At 40.8% G+C, this 19,172-nt stretch overlaps 1 protein-coding gene across 3 annotated transcripts in view; it reads left to right on the top strand.

Moving 5' to 3' along the window:
* The window catches only part of Npr3 (natriuretic peptide receptor 3), a 67,496-nt gene extending 57,504 nt beyond the window's left edge, over positions 1-9,992 (top strand). For 2 of the 3 annotated variants that reach the window (XM_070040988.1, XM_070040987.1), the window contains exons 6-8: positions 1,087-1,222; positions 3,687-3,774; positions 4,757-9,992. In XM_070040988.1, the coding sequence (XP_069897089.1) occupies positions 1,087-1,222; positions 3,687-3,774; positions 4,757-4,868 (336 nt within the window). In that variant the 3' untranslated portion in view covers positions 4,869-9,992. The remainder of the gene's footprint in view (positions 1-1,086; positions 1,223-3,686; positions 3,775-4,756) is intronic. The other variant, XM_070040986.1, reaches the window with a different exon arrangement.
* The last annotated feature ends 9,180 nt before the right edge of the window (positions 9,993-19,172 follow it).

The following is a 19,172-nucleotide window of genomic DNA, read 5'->3' as shown; positions in this document are numbered from 1 at the left end:
ATGGCTCACACCTGTAATCCCAACTACTCAGGAGGCTGAGATCTGAAAAACATGGTTTGAAGCTAGCCTGGGCAGAAAAGTTCCTTTGAAACAATTAGCCACCAGAAAACTGGAATGGTGCTATTGGCTCAAAGTGGTAGACGTGTTAGCCTTGAATAAAAAAGCTCAGGGACAGCCCCCAGGCCCTGATTTCAAGCCCCATGACCGACTCCCTCACCCCACCCCCTAAAAAAGTATCATGGACTTTTTTTGCTCAGGCCGGCTTCAAAGTGCAATCCTCAGATCCCAGCCTACTGAGTAATGAGGATGACAGGTGTGAGCCACTAGCACCCAGCTCTAGTGCCTTAATTCTATGTCATATTAAATGAGCAAGGAGAGGCCATGTAACTGTCAGGTGCTTAACCTGGGTCTTCAGTGGCTCAGACTTCCTGAGTGTAGCTCTGAGAGTGACATGAACATTTCTGTTAGCTGATCATGTGGTTGCTCTCTGGCGATGACTGGTGTGGAGTGGGAGGCCCTATCTGATGATCCAGAATAAAAGCCATGAATGTCAACATCATTTTCATAGGGAAATAAGAAATCTTTCCTTCCTACTAAGAAGTCGTGACTAAGGAATACCCAGGGTTCACTGGTGGGGCTGGACCTGCAGTGTGGCCACGCCCCTGGTTGTACCCCTTCTCTACATCCACATCCTTCTGAGCCTAAAGGACTGCTTTCCCTCTGGGGTGGGGGGATAGTGGGGGGAAGGGGAAATCCTTCGTCAGTCATCACCATGCTGGCAGTAGCATTAGTCATCTTGAATGTTGCCGGACTAAGTTGTCAGGAGCACCATACTACAGTCAGTCACAGTGCACAGGGAAGCCTGGCGCTCCCCCCCCCACACACACACCCACTCTTCTGAAGCGCTTGCCATTGCCTGGGGGAGCTGACACAATGAATAGCAGCCCCAGTCCCTCAGAGGCAGCTTAGAGATCTGGCCATGCATTTTAGGAGGCAGTGGTACAAGGCTGTGAGCTCCGTGCCTCCTTTAGAAGCTGATTAACTTTGGCATTCCTTTAGTAAGTTTGGTTTTTGGCTTTCCTGTAGGTTATTGGCGATTATTTTGGAAAAGAAGGTCGTTTTGAGATGCGGCCGAATGTGAAATATCCGTGGGGCCCTTTGAAGCTGCGAATAGACGAAAGCAGAGTCGTGGAGCATACCAGCAGCAATCCCTGTAAATCATGTAAGTTCAGAGACATAATTTGCTGGGGGTCAGTCTCAGAGCCATGGGAGTCTAGTGCCCAGCTGTGCTCCAAGAGTCAGACTTTCCAAGTTCCCATTTCTTTTTCTGATGTGGTGAAACACACGGGAACAAACTGCCCCTTAGCAGAAGCTTCCAGGTCTTTATTACCGTCCATTACTCTCTTCCTAAATGGTAGAAGGTTCTCTCTAGAATGTTTTTTCCTGTCATCTCTTCATTATTTGAGGTTTCTATTGTGAGAGAAAAAGAAGCTACAAGGGCTGGGGAGGTGGCTCAGTGGTAGAGCGCTTGCCTTGCATGTATGAGGCCCTTGGTTTGATTCCTCAATACCACATAAACAGAAAAAGCCAGAAGTGGTGCTGTGCTCAAGTTCAAGCTCCCATGACTGACAAAAAAGAAAGAAAGAAAGAGAAATAAAAAGAGAAAAAGAAGCTATCAGTTAATAAACATTATTCACTATTCATCTCATGTAGCAAGACTCCTGGTTTTCTAAATTTATACTAATTTCCCAAATCCTCAGAATCAAATGGATAATGCCCCTCTCCCACTTTGGCTTTGTTTATGCTAGGGTCTAGAGTAGATAAGTTCTCCTCTTCCCCTTTTTCTGCTCCTCCTCCTCTATCTCCTCTTCCTCCTTCTCCTACTCCTTTTTTCCTCCTCCTCATTGTCATGCTCCTCTTTCTTTTCCTCTTCTTTTGTTTTGAGATAGCGTCTTGCTATACAGCACAGGCTGTCCTGAATTTTCTAGCTATTGCTACTTCAGCCTATCAAATGCTTGGATCACAGGCATATGCTACCATACTCTTAAACACCTGAAACTTCACCAACTGGAAAATAAGTTTAAATGTATTTATGAACAGCTTTTGTTTCTAAGTAGAAAAACAAGTATATATTCTTTTTTGTTGTTTTTGGTTTTTTTAAAGTTTTTTTCTTACTTTCTTTATTTTTATTATTAATAAGGTTTTTATTGTGAAAATACCATACAGAAAGGTTACAATGACATGAGCCAAGGTAATGAGTACATTTCTTATCAAGCATTGTTTCCTCCTCCTTTGTTTCCCCTTCCCATCCCTGCCCTCCATCTCCCCCACACACAAATATATATTCTTATAAATTGTTAGAATATTTTCTTAGAGAGAGCCTTTTATAAATGGGTAAGGAAGGACAACGTATGGATTTATCTCTTGGCTAGATGGTCATTTTAGGCAAATATAGAAATGGTCTTTACATGTTGCTTGTTACATTTTAAATTATAAACTATTTATATTATGAAAAGTATTAGAGTGTATTGAGAACACAAATTTTTGAGTTATTTGGCCTGGATTTGAAATCCCACTGTTGTCACTTGCCATTTTGTGACCCTAGGGGAGTTCTTTCAGTTGTTTAAGCTTCATTGTCCTTATGTATAAAACAAAAAAATATATTCAATTCTTCAATCTTCTGTATTAAGGAGTAAATGAGAGAATATATATAGAAGACCATGTACTAAATTATTAGTATGCAAGCTAGCTATTGGTCCTTTTACCATAACTGGGACACTACTGAACATATTCACTTCAACTGCCATTCAGGTTTTACACAAAGCTATAAAGGAAATTTTGACATTAGCTATGGCTTCGGTGAGAGAACATCTAAAAACAGAACATTGACCCAGTGAATTTTCCACCAAATCTTCTCGCACTTTGAAGTGTTACCATCCATCTGTATAAATGATCATTTCTAGGCCAATGCCTTGGTCCATTTAGCTACCTTCTTCAAATCCATCTTGAACATGTTTCTAGTTCCATTCTGCTCATTTTTTTTACTTTAATCTTGTGTGTGTGTGTGTGTGTGTGTGTGTGTGTGTGTGTGTGTGTGTGTGTGTGTGTGTGTGTGTGTATACACTGGGACCTGAACTGAGGGTTTCTTGCATTCTCACTTGGCTTTCTTGCTCAAGGCTGATGCTCTACCATTTGAGCCACACCTTCTTTCCTACTCACTTTCTTTCTTTCTTTTTTTGGTTCCGTCGTGGGCCTCAACTCTGGGCCTGGGCGCTGTCCCTCAGCTCTTCAGCTCAAGGCTAGCGCTCTACCACTTGAGCCACAGCGCCACTTCCTGCTTTTTTTTTCTTTTTGCTTATGTGGTGCTGAGTAGTCGAACCCAGGGCCTCATGCATGCAAGGCAAGCGTTCTATCACTGAGCCACCTTCCCACCCCTTGCTCACTTTCTTATAGTGGTGGTTTAACTAGTACCTTCTCCAAAGCATTTCTTAAAAGTTGCACTAGGCAAACAATAATAATAATAATAGAAGTAAAAAATCAATGAATAATCCAGGATCTTCCAGAAAATAGTTCTTAAAAAGAAAGGAAAATTTGCTTTGGAGATTGACACTTTCCCAGTGAATGCAACTTGAGGCAATTCTGTTTATTTCTCTATGTGAACGCTGATGCTCTGTTTCCTTTTCAAGCAGGTGGCCTAGAAGAATCAGCAGTGACAGGGATTGTTGTGGGGGCCTTACTAGGGGCTGGTTTGCTAATGGCCTTCTACTTTTTCAGGTATGAATCATTGACAAATCCACTCTCTTTTATTGCTTCTGTCCTTTGTCTTTGCACAATGCTTCAAGTTGCTTGACCACATCTTTTTATTAATGAAGCATGGTGGTCAGCAGATCTAAGCAATTCTTTTGGTGTGATCTCAGATTTGGTGGTCAGTGGGTTAACACAGTGAGTGGGTACTTGGCTCATGAGTTTCTTTTGTACTCCTTGCCACCATCCCCTGTGGGCTAGAGAACTGTTATAGTCCTTTGATCACAGATTCTGACAAGAATTCTAACCACCCATTCAATGCATAAAAGGGAATACAGACAAAGGGTAAAAGGCATTTCCCCATCTTCAGACCCCTAATTCAGAACCAGGTGCTTATGTTTATCATATTAAAAGATTTGTATTTGGACAGCACAGATGCTTATTTGTACTGTGGCTAAACCCTGAAGTTTGTACAATTATAATCTGTACGTGTGTTGATGATCTGATCGTTCTATGCTGTCAGGGAGGTCGATTCCTTTGTCATCTTTAGTGGTTGCAGTTGTGGCTTTCTTGGAAATCATCAACTCCAGGTTTCTTTATTTCTGCATGGAAATGTAACTCTGGATATATATGTCCCTTGGTGAGAACAATGGTATTCCTGTTACTTTGGGTCACAGTACTGTTAATCTGATCTTTATCTGAGGCATAGCCTGGGAGTCAGGCAGAACTTCTGGGGACAGAATAGACAAGATTTAACCCACAAGGCACCCAGGGAAGAAGGGAAAGGCTTGTTCTGTAGCATTTTGGAAGGCATGCCAATTTTCCTCCTTTAATAAGGACATAACGCCTTGGGGCACTGTACTTTAATCTCTGACCAGGGTTTCATATTCTGTCACTTCTCATTTATCAAACCAAACCCAAATGTCCCTTGAGGGCATTCTTTGTAAGGGAAACCATAGTATTTTGCAATCAAGTGAGGTTTTATTACTGCATTCACTCTCCCTTTACCCAGGAAGAAATACAGAATAACCATTGAGCGGAGAAACCAACAGGAAGAAAGTAACATTGGAAAACATCGAGAGCTACGGGAAGATTCCATCAGATCCCATTTTTCAGTTGCCTAAAAGATGCCTTCTTCTCCTTTCTTTTCCTGCTTGAGATTCCTCAAGGAGATAGATGGAATGAAAGACCTCCGGGGAACAGAAGGGGCATTCTTGAAGAATCCTTCCTTTTAAGCAGTTACCATTGTATTTCAAAATTTCTTTAGAAGCTCAGGAACTATTATTAATCACCATCCGCCTCCTGGTCTTTCATCTCATCACAAGCAAACATAGGCCAGAACATCACTCTCTGTTACATGTTCCTACTACTTGGAAGGTCATATGATTAGATTTATATTTTTAAAAAATCTGATGTCTCCATATCTGGGTGCCTTGTGGGGACATTGCACACAAGGATATGAACATGTGTTTTCTGAAATTGAATGTTTTGTCGCTAGAATAAAAGTCATTTTCACAAGTAGAATATTCTTGGAAAGAATTTAGCAGCCAATCGGAGGAAAAGGTAATGAAAAGATTCAAGGTTGGAAATTGAACACCATCCTCTGGACAGGTTTGTGGCTGATGAGTGCTCTGGTTGACAGCGACATTCAGATCTGACTTTGTGTCTCAAGAAAGGATCCTCATGTCTTTTTCAGAGTCTCACAAAAGCTACTCTGCAATGTAAATATTAGGAATGGCAGGAGGATTTATATAAGAAAAGTTTAAGGTATTTCTCTTTTTTAATGTAAAAAAAATCAAAGGGCCCTATTTCACGCTAACATTTTATTTTTAAGTATTTTAACCTTATATTTTGGTATTAAAATGTGTCTATTTTTTCATTTCAAAGATTAAATTTCACTTATATTTTAAAAGCATGGGTAACATGTACAACAAACCAGTGACAATGGCAGATACTTCTCTGTGTTTTCCTCTTCCCCTCAGCCTTAGCTAGCCATTCACTCATTGCTGCTTTAGTTACAATCAAGAAATATGTTGAGATCACAAACTCTGAAGTTGAGTTTAAGCCATTTTTTCATTGTTTTAAATGCGAATTCTCTTAAGGCTAGGAGATCCTTTCCTAACTCTGGCCAAATGATAAATTTCAAGAGAGTGAAAATAACTGAAAAGGCATAGGTTTATCAGAGGAAGCAGTCCCGTTTCCTCAAGAAGAACCCAATGGTGAAAATTTAATAGTAAGGACAAAGGTTAAAGAATTAAAAGGTGATAGATGAAACTGAAAATCATGGTGATGATCTTGGTTAAAGGAAGGAATCTAACTATCTGCTATGGGGATGGGATATAGCTCAGTGGCAAAGTAATTGCCTAGCAAGTACAATGTCCTGGGTTCAATCTCCAGTATCAAAAAAGAAAAGACCAACAAGTGCAGTTAAATACCTACTCTGTCCACTTTCATTTGACCCGACTGAGCTTTATGAGTCATCTACCAACCACCCATGTTAACTATGGGTTTCGGCAAGGTTGGGTAAGCATTTACTGGATGTTTACACCAAGTGCTGTGCACAGAGATTTAAACTCAGGTTGCCACATTTACTTATCAACTGTGGGAAAAGCAGGCAGTGAGAGAAGGACAGGAAACCTGTCCAATGCATACGCCATTTTGTAATTATGCCACTAGTATCTTTCTTCAATAACATTTTGAGCACTTGAAGCAATTTTCAAAATCATCTTTGCACCTTTAAAAGGCAGGAATACAGAGGAAAACTAGGGAGTTTGTAGTATCCCCTGGGAATGATGGGGATTGTAGTTCACACAGGTAATTGTGGAAGGAAATCACAGGAATGCAGCACAGCATATTCCAGAACAGCATATTCTATTCTAGACATTGTCCCATGCTTACTTGCATGGAGGAGACTGCAATCATTACTCAAAGTGAATGGATTGTTTCTGTGTAAGGTAAGTTTCCTCGCTGTTGTTAGAAAATGGGATGCTGGTCACAATAAAGGAAGTAATGATAAGCAACAGAACTAATGCCATAACTCTATGCTAGATGCAAAGGAAAAGTACAGTACTGATTTCATAAAAGGGTGCATGAAGAAGGCAAGAAGGGTGAACTCTAGAAATTTTAGTGTTGGAATAGAGCTCAGGAAATACAAGTGAGGAAAGCAAATGCTTTCTGATTGGAGACTCTCCAAAATAAAAACAGACTGAGAAGGTTATATTAAACCTAATCACAGAGTTGATTTCTCTCTTGTTTTTTTAAAATGCTGGTTTCTATATATTTTAGAGGTATTCTGTTTCCCCATCTTGTATTTGTGAAATACATTTGTATTTCAAGTTTAAAAAATGTGTTATTTGTTTGAGAGGAGGGACAGAAAGTGCTCTACTAACATTCTACCCGGTTCTGGTCTTTGGACCTAAACATTCTAACTTATATAGAATGTGTATAATGCCAACATTGTTAGAGCAAATAGCTTTTGTTTCTATGTCATGTAGAAGAATACTTCTAAAATTTAACAAGTTTTAGATAAGATTGTAAGAATAAGTAGGAATTTAGTCTTTTAAAAGACAAGTCATGAAATTTCTGTAATATGGATGTAATACTCTTCCATTTAAAATAGAGTTCTTAAGATTGATGGCTATTTACATGTCTTCTGCTTGCCTTTCTAATAGAGTAGGATCTTCATATGAGTCACCAAAACTCTTAAGTTTTAAGAATTTATCGTTAGGAAACTTTTCCTAAAAGTGTGTTTGGCCCAATGTAGCCCTGAATTAAGACCTCTTAAGATTGTATTTGGGGATTTAAATTCATAATATTCCAGAAGCTATATATTATGTAATAAAAAAATAAGGAGCTACATATTATAATAAAAATAAGTAGGACTTTAGATCTTAAATAATTCTATGAATTTTTAATCCTGAAATCCAATGACACATATAGGTCAAAAAGAATATATCTTTGGAAGGGGGAAGAAACTCAGAAATTAAGAAACTTCTGTGAAGAGTTCCTATCTCTTCCAGGACAACCACAGGCTTTACAAGGAAGCTCCCATAAACATTACACTTCTCTAAAGAACCACCAACTTGTGTTTTCCAACATAACCCCACAAGCCTATGGTAGTTCCTTATACTACAGAAGCTATATTTAATAGAGGGATTGGCAAACATATGGAATTAAACAAATGCCTTCTTTCCTCTCTCTTAAATTCAAAGACTTTTGCTTGACATGCCAAGTCAGATCTCCCTAGACTTCTCAGAACATCAAATTAATTAAGGCTCTTTGCCCTTCATTTACCACTTTTCTTTTGGTGGGGGATGATTTTGGGAGGACTTAAGATATACAATGGGTGATGAAAACCAAAGCCATTGTAAACCTCACAGACAGACAGCAATGTATTCAGAAGCAAGTTCTGTTAGTCCTACCAGCAAAAAACATGTATGGAAGTCTCTTAGGAGACCAAATATAACATTACGCTTACCAGTATTAGGAAACTTAATAACTAGAAGGAATAAGTACCTTTGTTTCTTGGGACACAAGAAATTCAGTTCCCAGATAGATGCAACTATAGAGGCAGATGCCAATCAAACTTTGACTGCATCTATGTGCTGTGGGTTTTGTTTAGTTAAACCCTGTGGTTCTTGTTTAGTTAAACCCTGTGGTTCAGGGCTTCATAAGGTAAGGAGTTGAATTTCTTGTCTAAAAACAGAGAATATGTCTTAGGAGCATCATGGAAACAGAGAGAATGAGCTGATGATGTTCACAGGGGCCAGGTCTCTTTGTTAGTCTTTAAAACAGAAGAATCACCAATAATTGAGTCCTTTTGTCCAACAGCCAGCCCCAGTAAGAAGCTTTAGACATTCTGAGCAACCATGTCTAAAGCTTGATCCTCCAAAAGAGATGAAAGAAGGTTGCTTTACAGGCTACGACTGTCTTTAGCCTGTCTTTACTACCCTTTCATCGTCCAGCCTTACCCATCATCCATCAAAAACTGTGTCAGCATCTTGCCAAATCAAGTGGACACGTGTGAGTAGCCCTCCATATTTTCTCAGAGGAGAAAAATGCAAGATAGTAGAACCAGTTGTAGGAAAGTAGGTGCATTTAAAACAGAGTCCTTACTTGTCCACACAAACCCTAGGGATAGGTCAACCCTGTGATTTGCATCTACTGCGAAGATCACAGCTTTGGTGATCAGCATGCAGATTCCACAAGTATCTCCTGCAGGCCTAGTCCACAGTTAAGACTCCAGAATTAAAATAACTTTCAAAAGGTGCTGGGTTGGGGTTGGTTCAGATTTCCCTATTAACCACTACTTTTTATTCATACCAAAGGCAAGGAATTCTAAAGCAACTGAGTTTCAATGGGAGCTGAGCCTCAGCAGTAAAACCCATATGGTATGAGCATCCTTTGATGTGCCAAGTACGGGATGATTCCTAGTGGAGAGATCTGAACAAGTAGAATTAAGAGTGAAACTGTTGCAATGCTTCAATTTACGTTTAAAGACCTCTATTTCTATGCACAAGACATAAAGAACCCATTTACTAAGTGCAAGTCATAACAGAAGCTACCAAGTGACATTTTGTTATTTGCTGGGAGAACAAAGGTGTTATAGCATAGAATTTGGGGGGAGGGCAGATAAAGCCAGAAAGGGCATAATTTGGGCTTAGAAATGGAGTGTCTCCTTTATTAATTAGTGCCACAATATGAAAATGTTCTGTGTGGTAAATTTCAAAAGACAGCAATGAAATACCCACTGGGTAGCACAGAGATACCATGAATTTGTAGGGCTTTGGGGTGGACCCCAGAATCACAGTTTTGTTCCCTGTGCATAATTGAAATAGACAATATGCAGGATCATTTCTGTAGCCCGTGTCTTCTGCACCATGTTACTGATTGTTAATTTAAATATAGGACGATCAAACAATACAAACCTACCACGAGTCTGGTAGAAGAGTAAAAGATATGTACAAGCTACATACCGTTTATTAATCTAATGTAAGTAGAACTATCTGCATATAATGTGATTTAATTTATTGTTTTTGTGTAGAAAATGAAAATTAATGACTGTGGATATAACCCCTGTTTTGTATAATATATTTTTATTTCTGGTGCAAAATGGTCATTTAAAGTATCTACTCCATTTGGTGTTTGGATATAAATGTGTATGAGTTCTTGTAAATGTTGCTATTAATCAAGAATGCCACATATTCTGAGTATAACAATGTGTTGTCATTAAAATACATCCCACAGAAGACTTTTCCTATTGATATTTCAACTTATAGATGCGGTCTTCATCTACGTACTCTGAGGACTTTCTGTTCTTGTTGAATTGGAAAAAGATCGATTTCTGGATATGGTGGATTAAATTGTTGGAATAAAGCCCGGCACTGGTGACTCAAACCTGTAATCTTAGCTACTCAGGAGGCTGAGAACTGAGGATAGCAGTAGGAAGCTAGCCAGGGCAGGACAGTCCATGAGACTCTTATCTCCAATAAACTACCCAGAAATGGAGTTATGGCTCAAGCAATAGAGCACTATCTCTAGTGAAAGCATCTAGGTCCTGAGTTTAAGCCCCAGCACACACACACGTTTTTTTTAACTTGCAGTAATACCCATGAAAAGACCTAGGAATTTCTTTCCTATAAGAGGAAATTTACGCCGGGCGCTGGTGGCTCACGCCTGTAATCCTAGCTACTCAGGAGGCTGAGATCTGAGGATCACGGTTCAAAGCCAGCCCTGGCAGGAGAGACCGTGAGACTCCTGTCTCCAATAAACCACCAGAAAACCGAAGTGGCGCTGTAGCTCAAGTGGTAGAGCGCTCGCCTTGAGCTGAAGAGCTGAGGGACAGCGCCCAGGCCCAGAGTTCAAGCCCCACGACCGACAAAAAAAAAAAAAAAAAAAAGAGGAAATTTACATCACAAGAAAATGTTATATTATTAGGATGAGGGGAAGGGCAAATCTTGACTGGCTGGTGAAAGAAGAAACCTTCACAAACAATAACTGCTTGACCCATTGAGACTCAACAGCTTGAGACACTCTGTAATTACAGTTGACTTCCTCATTGTCTCATGTTTCATTCCTTATCCATCTCTTCAAAGGGATTCTAAGTCCATTTTGCCCCTCAAAAGAGATCCCTAGGTTCTAGGGTACTAGACAGAGTCAAGAGTCCCTATCACCTCCAGTTTCCTCTGCTTCACTCTGTGGGAAGTTACTGGTGTTTCTTTTAAGCCTGAAGGAAATATAGCACATTGTATGGCTGCAGCAATGTTTCTCTGGTTCCTCTGGCACCTCTGCCATTGCCAGGGAGTCTCCAGACACAGATGCCACTCATTCAGGGTAATTACATTTAAGTGATTTAAAGTGATTGTGCAGCACGATGCTGATGGGGGGTGGTGGTAAGAGGAGACGTAAAGTGTGGCAAGAGTGAAGGGTGGGGCTGGGAAATGTCTTTCCAGAAAATGGGTATCCATTCCCACCATTTCCCCATAAACCCTTTTGCAACATGGCCTCTGTGAATATATCCTCCATCCTTACCTCTCCAGCCTCTAGGAACATCACAAATAGCCACTATTTCATGACAGGACCAGAAGGTCGCCTAACTGTGAGATGCTGAGGCTCTGTCTCATAAAGGAGTCCGTCTCGTGGAGCCTCAAATACCTTTGATTGAAGGCTGTGCTTGAACCCTAAACCATGAACTTCTGGTATTAAACACAGATTCAGAAACTGAAACAGAAATTATTATTTTGGAGAGAATAGTCATGGCTGCATGCCTTTAAAAATGAGCACTTCAATGAAGTGTTTACTAGCATCAAGCTAAATACTAGAGAAAATTCCTTTTGCAGGCCTGTGCACCACCACCAGCTGCTGGGGTCTTGAGGTAAAGGGGATGCAGAAGATGAGCAAAGGGAGGAGGAGCGGGATGGATGTCCTCTGCCTGCCTGCTTCATGCCATTTGCTCCTGGCTCACTTCTGTCATTTTCATTTATATGATGGCACGGTGAAACCAGACTTCCGGTATGCAGAGACTGCCTCTGACCCTTCAGCTATGAGACTGTGTGAAAAGGGGGAGAGGACCAGCCCCAACCTCACGGGACTGCTACAAAGCAACTGCAGATTTGGAATCCTGCCTGGCACTTCGTGACACATACAACAAAATTGTTATGTTTGCCTGTCTCCTTACAGGCCCCTACTTGGTACATTTTAAGGGCATTTTAAGACAACATGAATCTCTACTGTTCAAGGTCACATCCTTCAGATTTCCTTCTTTTCAAACAGGCTGGAGGACAAATAGTCTGGGCCTTGTGAAAGATGAGAAGACTTCAAATGGTTTGGATAAGGATGAAGATGGGGACAGTGATAGTCACATGTTCTCAGGGGACCAGGGCAGTTTCATTCCAAGCTGTGTTCCCTCCGCTGAGTGGCAAGGCCAACACTAGACCATTGGGTCATGTCTGACCTACCTGCCTTCCACCTCCTGCTTCCTTTAGTCTAATGGGATTCTCTCTGGCATTCAGCCCTGGGGAATTGTGATTCCTCAGAGCAAAACTGACCTCCCATGACATAGAATACTCTCATGTGACCCACAGGGCAGCTTTCCCAATAGTGGCTTCTCTCACTCCCAAGTCTTCCCTGAATATTAGTACTTTCTCCTAAATGTGAGAGTAGCACCTCGTTAAGGGTGGTTGTGAGTGAGGGATTTCCCAGTGCAGACCAGAGGAATTCTTACTCCACTGCTACCCTAATGGATCAAAACAGGCCAGGTGTCATGCATCTGGAGGAGAATGCCGCACAGAATGAACCCCTGGATCAGAAATTGCACAGTTCCTGGAGTTATAGGGACCATCTGCCAGGCCCAGGAGCCTCAGGACCAGGAAGAGATGGCCCCAAAGAATCCATTCCATTCCTTCACCGCATGCAGAAACCCACGCCAGGCACCCTCTGGCATTGCATAGCGCAGCTTTGCTGAAGGACCAGCTATACAGGAGGAGATCCAACATCCCTCCTGCAGAAACACCTGGCTAGAATCAAAGGTATTTAATATTTTCAGCCAAACAACCATCAAGAGACTATATCTCAATGAAACTTGCCACCTACCATCAACCATCTACTACTTTAGACTTGTCTCAGGATTTTATTCAGAAAGAAATGAGTGAGCAGCCATTCCATTCTCAACTGATTGATACTATGTAATGAGAGATACCTACAAACTGAGATTTAGCCAAGTACCTTAAATGTATTCATTTACCTAATTCATATGAGGAAGAGCTTTGGTCCTATGACATTGTCAGCTGGAACACAGAGATGTCAATTAATCTCAAAGTCTCAAAAGCCAAAGTCAGGCTGTTGGCTCTCAAACATGGCTACTCCATTCTGCTGAGTCCTGTGGCCAGTGGTCAGTCTCCATATTCTGTCAGTGGATCTCTCTTCTTTGTCATCTTCCACACTGAAGCAGACTCCCATCCATTTCTCCCTCTCCACCCTCACTGTCATGAAACGAGTCTCCTAGCCCTTCCCCCATTTCTAAGCTCTGCCACATCAGCCCTTCTTCTTAAATTTATTTTTTATTTTTTATTGTCAAGGTGATTTAAAGAGGGGTTACAGTTACATAACTAAGGTAGTATGATTCTTGTCAAACTTGTTACCCCTTCCCTCATTTTTCTCCTACTTTCCCCCGCCCCCGCTTCCCCAAGTTGTACAGATCATTTCCAACATGTTGTCTTGTGCATATCACTGTTGCATTGGTTCCCACCTTGTCCTTTGTCTCACCATTCTGTTGTTCCCCTTCCCTTCCCTAATTCAAATAAATATATATACAATACCAGAGTACCAGAATCAAATACAGTGACAATCAGCCCTTCTAAAACATTCCATTTGACACTGGGGCTGTCTCGTTCAGTCACCTTGAATGATTCTCAGATTCTATGTTCTGCACTGGTGTCCCCAGGCTGATACCTTCAGCTTGAGGTACTCACGTAATAATCCAGTATTCTCTCGTTGTGGTCATGCTGTGCAGGATTTTACTTATCTAAAATGATTTATTCCTCGCCCACAAAACACTCCCTTATACTTTCCTGCCGGAATGAACATTTTATTCCCATTGTTTACCCTTAGCCTTCTAATCAAGTCTATCTTTCATCGATAGTCATGTCCTAGTTCCTCCATAGTTACCATCCTAGTTGCCAAGGAGCTAGCTACTGAGAAGGCTGACATCTGAGAACCTCAGTGTGAAACCAGCCCAGTGGAAAAGTTCATGAAACTCCTATCTCCAATTAACCACCCAAGAACTAGAAATGGATCGGTGGCTCAAGTGGTAGAGTACCAACCTTGAGCAAAAAAGCCAAAGGATAGTGCTCAAGGTCTCAGTTCAAGCTCCATTAACAAAATAATCATAATCATAATTAATTGCCAATGAGCTCTGCCTTATTCAAGTTGCTCATCATCTTAAGGGTTATGGATGGGTGGGCTGCAGATACATTTTTTCTGGGAAGCCAGTGTTCAGACAAAAATAGAACATGAATGCCTTTGGATGGGTTAAATACTCTGATTTACCAACCCCTTCACACTCCCAATGTGCTAATATCCAATTTTCTTCACTACTTTATGGCTTACAAACTTGTAGAATCTGGAGCCATTTTTTTCCTGTCATTCCTTCTCACCTATAATTGCTGGTCTCCAAAGAACTTCCTGGTACTGTAGATGTTTCTATTCTTTTAACTTCTTGGTCAAGTACTGACTTCAAAATATAATGTTTTGCCAGGTGCCGGTGGATCAAACCTGTAATCCTAGCTACTCAGGAGGCTGAGACCTGAGGATTGCTATTCAAAGCCAGCCTGGGCAGGAAAGTCTGTGAGACTCTTATCTCCAATAAACCACTGGAAAACCAGAAGTGGCCCAGTGGCTCAAGTGGTAGAGCACTAGCCTTGAGCTGAAGAGCTGAGGGCAGCACCCAGCCCAGAGTTAAGCTCCACGACCAACAAAAAAAAATGTTTTCTTGCACTGGGAGAATTATTACTCAAAAGAAACGGCACATTTTAAAAAACATATCTATTATATCTTATATCCTTATAACATATATCCATTATATTATGTTTAAGCTTGGTGAAATCAGATTTTCATGAAATTGGTGTATTCTGCACTGGCCTCCCCCAAAAGGACTGAGATCTTCCATCTTGGCCCTCCCATTCACTAGCAATGTGGCTGTGGCAAACCACAGGCTATCCTGAAGACTCATTTTCCTCTTTTGGGCAGTCAGAAGTCTACTCTTTCATGTGGCTTCCAAGCTGCGTCTAATATGCATCATATGATCAATAATAGAAACAATCAATGGGAGCTGTTATTTTCATGGAAAAATCACACTAAATGTCCTCAATTCCTTGGGCTCTGGTGTCAAGCTTTTCCTATATGGGAGACCCTATTGCTTTATTAGTGTGTGGCCTCAGAGCAGGTATTTATCCTTTCCAATAACTGTCCTCCTGCCACTTCCAAATATATGAGGCACACACAAGATGGTGGGTAAGGGGCTCCTGGGTCAGTGCTCATGTTTATGGCTTGGATATTCCGCCACATTTTGATCTAAGCCCTGATTTTCATGCAGTCTTCACTGCAGTCTGATGAGGCAGGCACTGTCTCATATCTGGTTACAGAGTGGTTACATTCCTCACTCACTCAGGAAATGATAAAGCTAGAATATAATAGGGGTGGGTGATCTGTCTCTTGAGTCCAAGTGTCCATCCACACTGAAACGTGCACTGTCCCCCTTGATTTGTATCCCTCTGACTTAGACCTATCTTGTTATGTAAATGCCTGTGGTCTGCCATACAAACTCCACATCCCTGATGGGTGTTGGTGGCTTGTATCTGTAATCCTGGCTACATAGGAGACAGATTTAGGGAGGCTCATGATTTGAGGCCAGATTTGGCACATGTATGAAATCCCTTCTCAAACCAATAGCTGGGCACAGTAGCATGTACCTGCCATCTCAGAATTCAGGTGCAGAGATCAGGTGGATCGCAGTTCCAGGCCAGCATATGCAGGGAAGTCCCCAAGATTACATTCAACAGAGAGATGCTGGGTGTGGTGGCGGGCACCTGTTATCCCAGCTATGATGGAAAAACTTAACATAGGTGGATCACACTCTAGGCATGCATCTAAGTAGGAAGTGAGACCATCTTTAAAAATGACCAGTGTATAAAAGGGCTGGAGGCATGGCTCAGTGACAGAGCACCTATCTAGCAAGCAAGGTCATGAATTCAAATCCCAGTACTATAAAAAAAAGGCCAGGACTTGTGGACTTGAGTCTCAGCTCATCTGCCTAGTAGTTCATTTTTATTCCTCTGAGAAATCTCTCATATTTGAGCTAGTCAAGTGATTACCTAGTGAACCACAGACCAAAACTAGGGGCAGAACAAATACCTTGGTTCTTTCCCTGGAAGGTTTTCCTAGCTGTATCTCAAAAGATGAAAATATTTTTAGACTGTATAGAGGTTTGAACTCAGGGCTTTGCACCTGCTAGGCAAGCCCTCTGCCAATTGAGCTATGCACCTAGCATTTGTTTTTTATTTTATTTTTCAGAGTGGTATTGTCCTTTTGCCAGGGGCTGAACTCAGGCTGTGTTTGCTCATACCTGAGTAGCTGGGCTTACAGGTATGAGCAAACATGCCTGGCTCTAAAATTTTGAATCTATTATGTAATTGTGAAAAGAATAATGACAAAAAGTTGCTGTAACAGTTATAAGCAGTTTCTATCGTGAAACAAATTATGACATCAGTTTATTTGAATAACAAAATGGTAATAGCATGACAGTACATTAGAAATCTAAACTATGTCTTGGGTTATTTTTCTTATTTCAAACTTAAATGCTTTGATTTAAGAGAGTGCGAAGAAAAGCCACTGCTTCAAAGGCCTTGCATATCTGGCATTTTATTTTGAGTTCTACCCTGCCTTTGTTCAAAGCAACTCTTAGATTTTATTTGCAAACTGGCATTCTCTAGTTTTACTCCGTCACATAACAGAAATCAAATCCACTAGTGGTATGTTGGAAATACCCCACACTAGCTTATGAAAAAAATAATTAAATTTTCAGAGCTAATTAGCACCATTATTTTAAAAAAGGTGAAATTAGATAACCATATAATTAAAGACATTGTATGAAAACAAAGGTTATACAAACTCAAAGCACATCACTTGCTAGTTATTTGGCTATTACCTAAATTGTTGAAGCAATTTATTACATAATTAGTTACAAATATTATTTAAGAATTGCTGGCAACTCATCCCAACTCTGTCTAGTGATATCATATTGGCAGCTTGATTTACATCAAAGGAATCAATAGGCACTAGAAATCATGGCATTTGGGCATCAGACCTGACTGTTATGGTTCAGCAATGCACTGCTGCCTGTCTAGGTGGTCCCAGAATTCAACCCATCAATGACAGGCTTCCGATGTTCTGGAAAGTCAAGTGACTTGCTCAAAATCTCTCATTTCATTAACCCACGTCTACAGCTTAGGATACGGTAGAAATGGTAGAATGAGCAATATTTCAAGCCCTAAAAAGAGCTTTGGATTTTACTAGGTGCTTCCAAGTTTCACAATGTTCTAGAAGAAACTTCCATTCTGAGAGTCTGCCAGGAGATCAAAGATTTTGATTTCTGCATTAGACATTTGAAAAATATCTGAACTCTTTTATGGTAGTTGATGGTGGCAACCGAGAGGTCACTGAGAGGTGACGCCTCTCAGTGTGGTAGTAAGGTCTGAGTGTGCATCCAAGTGGGCAGATGGGAAGGAGATTGGAAAGGGTGAGAATCAGTAGGAGTGATGACTGGAAGCATGGCTATTGAATTTTCCTTTTCCCAAAGCTTAGCTCCTATCCGTCACCACTTACTGTATACAGAAAAAAAAAAGTTGGAAATGTGATGAAAGTATAGAAAATAAAAATTCAAAAAGACTGAGACATAGTGGGCTTTCCAAGTCAGACTTTGGTCCATATCATTTGTATAATCTTGTCTCATGTCATTTATGATATTCATGTTAAAACAGAGAAATTTTTACAGACTTCCCTAAGATTAAGAAATACAATTCTCTTAAATAGAATGATTTCAGCATCACTTTTCATTTTGGAAACTTTTAACTATATTACCTCCCAGAAACCAACTATTCTCTTTGTAAATCTCTTACAGAGAAAAAACATAGGGCTGGGAAAGTGGCTCAGTGGTAGAGGGCTTGCCTTGTATGCATGAGGCCGCACCACATAACCAGAAAAAGCCAGAAATGGCATGGTGGCTCAAGTGGTAGAGCACCAGCATTGGTTGAGCTGAAGAGCTGAGGGACAGTGCCCAGGCCCAGAGTTCAGGCCCCGCAACCGACAAAAAAAAAAAAAAAAAGCGGAGAAAAACACAGACTTAATGTAGTTGAATAAAATGATGATAATAATTGATAATAAATTAATGACTACCCTCATGTTTGAAGTTGTTATTTGAAAAGGCCTGCTACTACCTTAAAAAACCTGGTGTTTTTCTCTCTCTTTACAGGTCAGGTATTATTAATGTCTTCCCAGCCATCCTATTTTATGCTTCCATAATGGTATTTCTGACTTAATACGCTATTTCATGCCCATGATTCAAGCTCTATCTTCTTTTCTGTCTTAGGAACTCAAGTATACTTGTAAATGTTGCCCTCAACAACTACATCTTGTATTTGTTAGCTGCAATATGATGCTAACTAGAAAAAGAGCAGAGAATGTCCCTCAGTCACAGCCACAGATCTCCTGAATTGTACAGTATAAAGAATGCTTCCTTGTATATACATGATGGGTGGAGAATAGACAAGAAGGGAAAATGAATCCATCTAGGATTTCTTTGGCTTTCTGGAGGATGAGAGGTCATTCTGATCGTCACATGATTCTTCTCACTCTCATTGCACCCAAACCAATAGAGGCCAGGGTACAACTCTTACCCCTGTTTAGGACAGAACTTGCAACCATGAGAAGACCTATTCAGATAACCTACATGTTTACATTATTGTGCTCATATATCATGAGAAGATAGAGTCAAGGCATGTCCTGCAAATGTCTCTAATTTCCTCATGGCCTCTGGACTTTTCACCCTTTGCTTGAAAAGCTCACAGCAACTTAGCTGTGCTAGTGGGTCCCTCCGGGCTTCATTCTTTAAATCCCTTTTGAACATGTACAGGAGCCATTCCCGCAGCCTACTTAGGAAACTATTTCTTGAGGAACAGTCATCACATTTCTGAAAAATTATGGTGGCAGCTGATCCAAAATCTTGGCCTTGACCTCCAGCCAATGTTTTCTTGACTCCGAAGTGTCCTGCCAAAACAAAGTAATTGCACAGCTGACAGAACCTCTCTTGTTACCTCTTAGGAATGCCCATAATTTATAGCCGCCAGTACCAACGGGGGTCTCCTGGTGAGCATACA

Source organism: Dipodomys merriami, unplaced genomic scaffold (genome assembly GCF_024711535.1).
Source record: "Dipodomys merriami isolate MVZ:Mamm:240054 unplaced genomic scaffold, mDipMer1.0.p SCAF_30, whole genome shotgun sequence".
Classification (NCBI taxonomy): domain Eukaryota; kingdom Metazoa; phylum Chordata; class Mammalia; order Rodentia; family Heteromyidae; genus Dipodomys; species Dipodomys merriami.
This window is presented reverse-complemented; position numbering and strand designations above follow the sequence as displayed.